The sequence below is a fragment of the Ursus americanus genome, chromosome X (assembly GCF_024610735.1).
Source record: "Ursus americanus isolate L20-20 chromosome X, mUrsAme1.1.p, whole genome shotgun sequence".
Lineage (NCBI taxonomy): Eukaryota > Metazoa > Chordata > Mammalia > Carnivora > Ursidae > Ursus > Ursus americanus.
The window spans coordinates 20,142,095-20,153,322 of record NC_142164.1 but is presented as its reverse complement, the minus strand read 5'-3'; the positions used below and the strand labels follow the sequence as shown (position 1 = coordinate 20,153,322).

General features: G+C 45.3%; 1 protein-coding gene across 1 annotated transcript in view; it reads right to left on the bottom strand.

The window, feature by feature from the left end:
* Positions 1-644: 644 nt before the first annotated feature.
* Positions 645-11,228, bottom strand: part of AIFM1 (apoptosis inducing factor mitochondria associated 1) — a 31,552-nt gene continuing 20,968 nt past the window's right edge. Inside the window, exons 8-16 of the mRNA XM_045793824.2 lie at positions 10,596-10,672; positions 9,577-9,685; positions 8,198-8,305; positions 7,764-7,852; positions 7,170-7,310; positions 5,042-5,184; positions 2,947-3,071; positions 1,246-1,442; positions 645-909 (exon numbers count right to left, since the gene is read on the bottom strand). Coding sequence (XP_045649780.1) covers positions 838-909; positions 1,246-1,442; positions 2,947-3,071; positions 5,042-5,184; positions 7,170-7,310; positions 7,764-7,852; positions 8,198-8,305; positions 9,577-9,685; positions 10,596-10,672 — 1,061 coding nt within the window. The 3' untranslated portion in view covers positions 645-837. The remainder of the gene's footprint in view (positions 910-1,245; positions 1,443-2,946; positions 3,072-5,041; positions 5,185-7,169; positions 7,311-7,763; positions 7,853-8,197; positions 8,306-9,576; positions 9,686-10,595; positions 10,673-11,228) is intronic.

Here is an 11,228-nt window from a genome sequence, read left to right as displayed (position 1 = left end):
CTTTTTTTTAAGTATTTTATTTTTAAGTAATCTCTACACCCAACACGGGGCTCGAACTCATGACCATGAGATCAAGAGTTGCGCCCCAAGATTTGATTTTTAAAAGTTAATTTGAAATATAAAAAATGAGTTGATTTATGAAACTCTGATTTCTGTTCTCGGGGAAATCATCTGTAAAGTGAGGTGTATCTATAAGCCTATTTTAGGTGAAGGGGGTGAGGGGAGAGCAGATTTCTAGTTTGGGGGACAGTGCATGGAGAAGTGGAGATCGGAGTTGAGCGATCACAATCCCTCAAGGAGTCAGTCTCCAGGTTTAGCCATGAAGCACCAGGTCCCTGAACCCTTGTTTCTTTTGCAGTAAGTTACCTTTCTGGCCCCTTGTGGGTCCAAGCCAGTTCTGAGCAGGACAACAAGAATTGTTCCGAGGAGAGCAGAGTCTGTTCCATGTGTTTCTGTGTTCGCTCACTTAACAGTGGATGGGGCCAGAGAGACATTCAGGGAGCTGAAAGCAGCTGAGAGTGTGGAGCAGGGAATATAAGGCTGAAAAAAATCATGCACTTGGGTAGGAGCTCCAGTGTGCTTGCTTGCTGATATGCACAACTTTCCTCCCTTCGCCCACCCATTCCCTTTCAAAGAGAACAGAATTTAATTTAGAAGAATCAGGTTTTATTTAGTGGTGAACATTAAGAATCTGCCTACATGGCTGAAATATTCACAAAGGACTTTACCATTCACACTCATATGCACAGAGGAAGTCTGCTGAATAAAAAATGCTCCTTTACTCATCCAAGCTGCTGTCAGGGACAGCAAAGTGCTTGCCTGTTCCACTGGTGGGCTTCAGTCTTCATGAATGTTGAATAGTTTGGCTACTTCATTGAGATCTTCATGTTGCTCACCGTCCTTAATGATCTGAGGGAGAGAGTAACAATGGGTCACTGACTCGCTTCGTATGCACCAGGCTGGCCTGCACAATGGGGCGGCCTGGGCCAGTCCCCATATTGCCCTGGGAGGGAGCTATTGGAACAGCCTTCTGTTAACCCCAAATGAGCGTGTGCCAACTCCCCAGCCACCCAGCCAAATCCTAAGTGAAAAAGAAATGCTCCCGAGCCAAGGCTATACCTCTGTTCTGCTCAGGCACAGTTTGACCCAGGTGGACAGCACAGAGCATGGCACCCGATGGCATCCCGGGCACGTTTTCTGGCCCACACGTCCCCTCTTCCTTGAGGAGCTCTGACAGGTACCCACCTTCCTTGCTATTGGCATTCGGTTGAAGATGTTCCACAGCACAATCCCCACGACCACCTTGTCCCTGAGGTAGAAGATGACACCTTTGCCGTAGTCCTCCCCTTGGGCAGGGGCCTGGGGGACTGCAGGATTGCTGGGAGGAACGGCGATTTCTGAGGCCTCAGACTCTGTCTCACTCTCTGAGCGGATACCAGTACCTGTGGCCAACCCCCAGAAAAAACAAAATCAAAACAAAACAGAGTTAGGAAATTCTAGAAGGCAAGTATCTTTTGACACCTGCTTCAAGCTGCTCCTGGAGGATTTGTTTTTTTACCCCCTTAGCAAACACTGGCCTTCTCCAGCTCCTCTCCATTGGCAAAGCCGACAAAAGCTCTTCCTTGCCGGCTCTGGGGCACTGCATCAGTCTGACCCAGAACTTCCCTCCCTAACCAGTTCATTTTAAATGTATGCTATGGATTATTTCCTGGTATCTGGATTTCTTTAAACTGCAGACTTGCTCTTGTCCTCTGAGAAACATTCGAGAGCTGCACGGTCCAGTACAGTAGCCACTAGCCACAAACAGCTATTCTAATTAAAAATTCGTTAAAAGTTAATGAAAATTTAATCTATTTTAACCAAAACTAAATCAAATGTAAAATTCAGTTCCTCATTTGCACTATCCACATTTCAAGTGCTAAACAGCCACATGCCGCTAGGGACTAATGTAGCGGACAGAGTAGAAATAGAACACTGCCATGGGAGCAGAAAGGTCCATTGGACCGTGCTGCTAGACAGGCCCTCTGGCCAAAGCAGGAGAGGGCACTTCCATATGGAAAAACCATAGTGGAGGGGTTTCCTCCTGGGGAGGGGGGATGCTGTCCTCTGAGAACAGTCAGGCTCCGAACAATACTGCCCAGGGTACAGAGTAGTGCTCCGGAGTTTCTAAATCCCCGGGTCCCTCTCCTGGATCCACTTCTCCGGAGGGGGCCAGATGAAGGAGCGGGTGTATGTCATCCACTTGGATTACACAGGAAAAGGACCTACATGTCCATATGACGTCTTGTTCTCTCCTTCTTAAAGAGCAATCTGTTCTTGAAACGCCTCTGACAAGAGGACACGGAGGTTAAATAACTTCAGCTAGGGTCACGGAAGGGAGAGAGAACAGGTCTAAGAGTTAATGAAAGAGCCCTGTGTGGGAGAGAAGTTCATTCTGTGAGAGGTGCCTCCCGTCTAAAGAAAACCTGGCAGTAAGATGTGACAAATGGAATTACAGGCAGCTCAAGAATTACTCGGCCCAGTTCTTCACCGCCCAGGGTCCGTGGAGGATAGCAGGTCCTACACTAAGGTTCTTGGGATTAGTAGGAGGCTAATAATAATAATGATAAAAAAAATAAAAATCTTAAAAGTTCAGGTTTTCTTCAGCGCTCAGGGCTTCCCAGTCCCTAGAGGCAAACTCAACCAGAGTCACGAGCCAGCCACTGCCCAGAGGCTAGGACGAACACCCACAACATCTGAGTCTACGCTCTGACCAGGATACCACATTTTGCCAGCTCTCAGATCACTGAAGAGTGAGGACATCGGGTTGGGTTTATTTTAAAGCACAACATGAAGAAAGGCTTTCACTGACAGTTCCCTCTGGCCAATATAGAAACCCCTTGTTCAGGAGAATTTGGACCACTGCTTCTCAACACTCCTCCAAGAGAAGTAGTTGGGCTTCCTTACCTGACTGCTCTGTGGCAGATTTTGGGTTGTCTTGTGCAGTTGCTTTTGCAAACACACCGACTGTGGGCAAACTACTGTCCACAAGACCAATAGCTTCATAGCCAACATCGGGGCCCAAATCACTCCTAAGGAAGGAGAGAGAAGAGGGTGTTCTGTCAAGGGACTGCAAAGAATGACACGGTGGCATATTTTTTATTTTTTTTTAAGACACCACACTTTAGTTCATGCCAACCAAAGAACCTGGTATGTGCAACAAGGGAAATGCCAAACTGATCAGTCTGCTTGCCAGGGCAACTGGGGACAATCGTGAGAAAGCATTATTATCTCAAAGCAACTTTTATTTTCCTTAAGAAGCCATTATACATATCATATATCCATACAATGATCTACACCTTCTGAAATTAATCCATGCTTTTATCCCTTGGGGAGTGATGGGTTCTTCAACTTTACTACTCACTACCTTCCTTTAACTCAACCTAAAACTGCCTTTCTGATGCTTTAAAGGATACTCCATATTTACAGAATTCAGAATCTGAGATCTTTTACAGCTTCATTAATGGACAGTATTTTCTCTGAGCCTTCATTTTTCAAGGCTGGAATACCCCCATTTACTTGCTCATTTTAATTGTTTTTCTTGGAAACTTTTCTTTTTTTTTTTTTAAAGATTTTATTTATTTATTTGACAGAGATAGAGACAGCCAGCGAGAGAGGGAACACAAGCAGGGGGAGTGGGAGAGGAAGAAGCAGGCTCATAGCGGAGGAGCCTGATGTGGGGCTCGATCCCATAACGCTGGGATCACGCCCTGAGCCGAAGGCAGACGCTTAACCGCTGTGCCACCCAGGCGCCCCTCTTGGAAACTTTTCCTATCACCATCACACTGTTTTTAGTATGGCAGGAACTTCAAAGAGTATTTGTGGCACAGACACATGATGGTTTTGTAATCACGTGAGGCTACTACTCATAGTTTTGTTTCTGGTGCTCTACCTTTTGCCACCGTTTAATTAATCAAGTAAGTAAGTAAAATTTGAGGATAGATCACACATCATGTTACACTCATTTCAAGTGTACAACTTAGTGATTTGATGAGTTTACACGTTGTGCTGTCCTCACCACAAGCATAGCTACCATCTGCCCTCTTATGATGCTATTTGAACATCATGGACTAAATTCTTTCTGCTCTGCTTCTTATTCCTGTGTTGTCATTTCTTGACCACGGAAGCTCACTGGACTGGTGTCTTCAGGGAACGGTCTACAATGACTTCTTGGATCCTGGTCCTGAGACCTAACTGATAATTATCTAGCTATGGACTCTTTTATTCGTAACCACATTATCTTACAGGTGTTGACCCCGAAACCCATCTGTTATGTTTCTGCTGCCCACTCACAAAACTGTGTGATTGTCCAAAAATGTATTCTCACCAGCTGAGCATTTTCCCAACAGCAACTCTTTAGAGGCTTCTGAAACCTTGGAAATTTTGCATGTCTCCCATCTTTCAAAGCAACAAGAGGAGAGTGTGCCAAATAAGGCCAATCTCAGTACTCAGGAATGTCCCTTGCTAACTTTTTGCTATCCAGAGAACTGCCTACAGATGCCTGACTTTGAACTGCTAATCTTAAGGGTTACATATGAGTGGGCTGCCTTTTTTTTCTTAAAGTAATCTCTACACCCAACATGGGGCTAAAACTCATGACCCTGAGATCAAGAGCTGCATGTTCCACTGACTGAGCCAGCCAGGTGCCCCTGGGCTGCCTTTCTGTCAGTACGTTGGGCTCGTTAGGGTTACCACCAAAGAACAAATGAAAATTGACTGCCGTCTATAGGTAAGAGTACACGTTTGTACCACCTACTGTAGCTCAAATTCTGAGCTATTTCACCATAAGTGCTGATGCCATCTCCACTCATTCACCTAGTCCAACTTATGCCAGGTGGGGCCTTTTACCAGAAGGCTGCCTGGGTACAGAATGCATGGAAACAAGATGGAATTTCCCTCCGCACTCTGAAGCTAACTGGCCCACATGGAAACCAAACTGTAACTCTGGTTCCATTAACTCTGTGTTCTAACCATTTGAGCCCGCAAGGTACAAAACTATTACCAGAACATTGACTGATGCCAGTATGGCTTAGCAGCTCCAGTCATATTTTCTCCAGCCAATCTTCCACTCACGACAGCGTGATCATGGTGCTCTACGCGCCTTCTGCCCAACTTTATATCATAGAAGCATGCAGCATCTCCTGCCTTTGGAAACAAACACATCAAATGAGCACATGATAAACAAACAAACAAAGACAGAACATACATTCTGAAGGCTCAAAAATACCCTCGTGCTGTTAACTAGTGTTTTCCATTTATAGGCCAGAATTGCACCTACACGTACCAAAAAAAGTTGAGATTCCATTTTTAAAAAACTATTCTATGCTAACCCCCCGAACAGAAAACTATGCTATGCTTCCACAAAGCGAACCTAAATCTTCTATGGTGCAGCTCACACCTATTTCTTCTCTCATTCTGTCCTTAGCAGAGACCGAATATTTAATAACCATGATTTGTAGAATATTCTTTCCTATGCATGGAAACCAGTTTTTAGGTGTGAGACCGCCTCTCACCTAGAAATCTTTTCCAAGGTAAGATTTTCTTTTGGTCATTCAGTATCTATTCGTTCATTCACCAAATATTTATGGAAAACTTATTTCTGTACAAAGCATTATACTGTCTGGGTGGCTGAGACAAACCTGACCCCCCACTTTGCCCACAAAGAGCATATAACCTAGTTGAGGAAAATGTAGCATTGTTCCTCCCTATAGTACAATGCAAACCAGCAGGGTGCCATGTGACAGGTACAGATTAAGTGAGCTCAGTGTTTCAAGCAGAGAGCAAGCCTCCAGCTGGATGTGAACAAGGCCAGCTTCACTAAGGATGTGGCACATGAGTGCTCTAACCCTTTGTGGCTATTCAGACTCCCCTAAGGCAACCTAAACATCCAACATGTGAACAATGGTGAAATAAACTATGAAATCCACTTGGTGGACTATTATAGAGTCTTTAACGTGGAAAATACATTAGAATGGAAGTAAAAAAGAGAAGAACACAAATGTTTATTGTAGTACACTCACCATGACCATCTACAACAAAGGGAAAAAAACCTATGCAGAAGAAAATGAAGGGAAGGAAATACACCAAAATATCGGTGGTTGCTGTAGGTGATTTCCCCCTTTCTTTTTTTTTTCTTCACCCTTTCTCATTCTTGTCTGTCTTCCATATCGAATGCATAGTTTTTTTAAAAGATTTATTTATTTTAGAGAGGTGGGGAGGGGCAGAGGGAGAGAGAGAATCCCAAGCAGACTCCCCACTGAGCATGAAGCCCCATGTGGGGCTTGATCTCACAACCCTGAGATCATGACCTGAGCCAAAATCAAGAGTTGGACGCCCAGCTGACTGAGCCACCCAGGTGCCTCGACATACTGCTTTTATAACAAGTTTTTAAAAATCCAGTACACTTTAGGTACACCTCTGCACTCAGCAGCAGGGATTCTGCTTGGGGCAGACTCTCTCCCTCTCCTTCTGCCCCTCCCCCTGCTCATGCTCTAAAATAAATAAATAAATCTTTTAAAAAATCCAGTACACTTTATCTTTAAAAAAAAAAAAAAAAGCTTTAAGGGAAAAACACCCTACAAAGTTTCTATGTCCTTAGTTGCAGAGTCCATAATCAAACACAATACACTTGTAATGATCTAACAATGGGGAAATTACCTCATGGTTCCTACATACTATAGTCTTGTTTGTGTCATAATAGATTTTTTAAAACAGCTAAAAATAGTGCTCAAGGATAAGGAAAACAGAGTAATTTTCCCTTCTAGAGAATGTTATAAAAGTGCCTCATCCTCCATTCCCTGGGCTCACTTTCGGGCAAAGGGAACAGCAGATCCATCTGAAAGCTGGGCACATACCCATCAGGGGAATGCCGATGGCAGCTGCCAACCGTAGAACGGGAAGAACTCTATTTCTGTAGGCACGTACACTGTTCATTTCCTTTCCACTAGCTTGTGGCATGAGGCCATACCTGATCTTGTAAATCAAATAGTTAAGCGTCTGTTCTTCACCCTCGGCCTCCAAACATTCTGACTCTATGGGCAAGGTGCTGACAAGCTTTCGCACACTGCAGGCAGGATTGCTCATGGGCTGGGGACAAGGAACCATGCCTGCTCGTGCTGTAGCACACTTACCACCCAGATGTTGGAGCGCGCCTGGAGCTCTGCATTTACCCGGAAACCACCAAAATCAGAGTCTATCTCTAATCCACCCGTCTTGGCCAACTCAACATTGGGCTCCAGGCCCACAGCTGCCACTATGTGGTCAGTTTCTACCTGAGGAAAAAAAAAGAAATAATTCAGCCAATTACCACAGTTTCCATGCATGTCTATGGACATAGCAACTGCACATTATTTTACTAAGAACTGGAGCTTTACAAAAAAAAAAATCACTGATTAACTTACATAACTCCGGTAAACAGATTTAAAGGTCTACTTTGTAAACTTCCTCCAAACACAAGTATACCCCACATTGTCGGAACAGAAATCTGCCACCCTTGTAAGGTCTCAAAAATCTGTGATACAGACAGGAGCAGGTAAGTGGTTCACATGTCTACTCTGGCTCTCATCGTTCTTATTTTAATGGAGGGAACAGTTCATTAAGAAAATTATGACCGTGTTAATGGTGGCTGTTATGAAAACTAGCCACTGTTATCAAATGAAGGAGTAAGAATGAGGAAAGGGGAGGGGAGAGCTGGAAGGTCTGGCAGCCCATCTTCCCCTCCTTACCTTCCGGCCGTCTTTCAACTTGATGAGTAACTTGCCACCGCTGACTCCAACTGATTGCACAATAGCATTGGGAAGCACCTTAACTCCCTCTGTGAAGGCAAACAAGACCTGAGGCAGAGCCTGTGAGCGTGCCACTTTCATGACAGGAAGGGAAGATGACTAAAGGCACCCCCCGTCATAAAACCAGTAATCATCAGCATGCAGGCAGCCTTGGGGAACTGCAAGAACCCACACCCACAGTTCATTTTCAGTACTTCCAGGAATTTGGTGCATCAGATTGAGAACACCTACAGGCACTTGGCTGAGCGGAGAATGGTGGAAATATTTCATCTGCCAGGTGACAGGGCATATGTCAAAGGGGTTCCCAAAGCAGCCAACTTTGCATTACGCCTAATTCAAAGAAAAAAGCGGCAGCATATGGAAAGTCTCTCTACCTCGTCTGACTTTTTCCATGGTCCAGTTGCTGAGGTATTCAGGAAGGATCTTTCCCATATTTCCTTTTTCGGGGAAGAGTTGAATCACTTCTGTGCCCAAAGCTCGAGCTCGAAAGAAGAAACAGAGTAGGTAGAGCAGAAGGCAAAAGACAATCCCGGGAAGACAGGAAAAGAAATAAAGGAGCAGCAGACAGCCATTCGTGACACACAGGGCAATGCTGCGACCTAGGCCAGAGCCTAGGAGCCTGTGGGGCACTGGGTTATGAGGGCACGGACAAGGCAAACACAACAGGCATCAGAAGTGCCGTCCCTGGACCCAACTACGCACCATGACTAAGTGCACTACACCCAGGCATCCGCTCAGGCTCACACGTGTGCCTTGTGGCCTCTGAACAAGAAGCACCCTCCTGAGAAGATGCCCTGATTTCACACAGCCCAAAACTAACATTAAGGAAAACAGATGCCGGGAAACATTCAAACTGGAACACACAGATCTGCTGAACTGGCAACCACCGTGTGTCTGAAGAAAGTCTGATTTTTACAGGGAATGGCAGTTCAAATATACATACAACTCTGTAGTCTACATTGCCCTTATCATCTTAATAACTCATTTTCCTTAATGTTTTATTTATTTTTTTGAAGATTTTTAAAAAAAGATTTATCAGGGGTGCCTGGGTGGCTCAGGTGGTGAAGCGTCTGCCTTTGGCTTGGGTCATGATGCCAGGGTCCTGGGTTTGAGCCCCGTGTCAGACCCTTTGCTCAGCGGGGAATCTGCTTCTCCCTCTCCTCTGTCTGTGTGCACACATGTGCTCTCTCTCTCAAATAAATGAAATTAAAAAAAAAAAACGATTTATCAGATGCTTAACGAACTGAGCCACCCAGGTGCCCCTAAAGGTTTTATTTTTAAGCAATCTCTATACCCAACGTGGGCCTCAAACTCACAACCCTGAGATCAAGAGTCACATGCTCTACCAACTGAGCCAGCCAGGCATCCCCTTAATAGTTTATTTCTGAGGAGTCCTGGCCTAGAAGCTAGAGAAAGGGAAAGAAAGCATTTCTGCTCAGTTGCTCAGATGACAGCTTTTTGGTCACTAAGGGATTCCTCATGAGAACTAAGCTCAGTACTTAGTTTTTCACCATATAAATCTTTTTTTTTAAAGTAAACTCTACCCCCAATGTGGGGCCTGAACTCACATCCCTGAGATCAAGGGTTGCATGCTCTACCGACTAAGGCAGCCAGGCGCCCCTTACCACATAAATCTTAATCAAACTCTTTCTACTGATCTTGGCAAATGCATCCCTTGAATTTGTGAGAGCCCAAAAAAGCATGGGATATAAAACCAGAGAAAGAAAAATCAAGGTCACTGCCCAGTACTCACCCTTTCTGCCAAGAGCGCAGGCCAGTTCACTCCCAAGGAAGCCCCCACCGATTATCGTAATTGATTTGACTTCTCGGGAAATCTTCTCCAAGGTTCTAAAGTCTCCAATCTGCAGGATCACACCAGTTTAGTACACTGATTTCCCAAGGGGCATAGGATAATACCAAGAAATATTTTCTGCTAAACCTTTGACATGTAATTTGCATATAAAATCTTCTCCTTGGATGAAGTGGCTCAATTATAGCCTCTGTTACTGATGTGAATTTCTCTCTGCAGTGCAACATTCCTTCTAGCATCAGTGGTTCTCAACTGGGGGCAGTCTCGCCCCCTCCCCCTCAGGGGACATTTGGCAGTTTCTGGAGACATTTTTGGTTGCCACAACTGGGGTGAGGAAGTGCTCCTTGCAGCTATTGGGTAGAGGCCAGGAGTGCTGCTAAATATCCTATATGCACAGGGCAGCTTCTCACAACAAACAATCGTCCAGCCCAAAATGTCAATGGTGGCAAAGGTTGATAAACCTTATTTGATCAAGAATTTAAAGGATGATACCAATCTTTTCAAATACCCGCAAGACTGGCTGGAAAATTTCAGCAGGTGTCACGAGTAAGGCACAGAGTTACGAAGCAAAGCCCCCGCTTCCCTTTTCACTTAGGTTCTCGAGTTTTCTCCTCAAAATCTCCACAGTATCATTTGCAATGCAAAATGCCAAGAAGCTATAAGGAGTTCTAATGACTCAAATGCATCAGGAAGAAAACAACTATGGAAGGGCAATCGGAAGGAACTATAGCAAGCAATAAAAAACACTACATGTGTTTTTCGCCTAGGAGCTGAAAACCCTCGAGTGGGGTATCTGAGGTGCAGAGAGAGGAAGTGACTTGCTCAAGGCCAGAAAACAAGTCTGTAGAAGAGCCATAAATAGAGCTCCCATCTCCCAGTTCCTGGGTGGTTACTTGGGGACCACATGATTATGCTACCTCTTCAAACACCGAAACAATGAAAGCACTAAAGCAGACAATTACCTTTCTGAAAAGCGTTGTTCTACTCTTCACCTCTGCTCCAGCCCTATCAATGGCAGACAGACTTCTTGGAGTGCCTCCTGGAAATAGGAGGGGGAAAGCCTTTAGCCCAACAAGTGGGGAGCTAGCCCAAACGACCCCCAAAAAGGTGGCTCTGCGGCGAGTGCAGTTCTGCTGCTGCCACCTCAGCTTCCACAGGGCCCAGAGGCTTTGTTTCCCTTCACCTGGCTTCCCAGCGGGCTTCTGTCAATTTCCTTTGAGAAGCCATTTGTGAGTCTCTCTACAAAGGGCCCGCCCTCACCAGAGATGGCCACAAGACCTTGGGGTTTTTGCTTCCCCACCCCCTTCTAAGGGCATCGCCAGAAAGCATGCTATGTTTGTTTAAGCGGCTGCTTCAGTTTCCTCTCTTGATTTCTGATTGGAACTGGCAATGAAGCTGTGAGGCTATATCACTTCCAGGGCGCAGGGCAGAGAGGAGAGGGGAAGGGCTAAATGGGGAGAGAAAAAAAAAAAGGCCATCCTCTTCGATACCCACCCGTGCCCTTACCCAAAGGAGCATCAAGGATACTCCAGAAGGGCTGCTGACCGGATGCCTGTAGTTAGCTGGGCTTTGCACTTCAGAGAGACTGGGCTTTG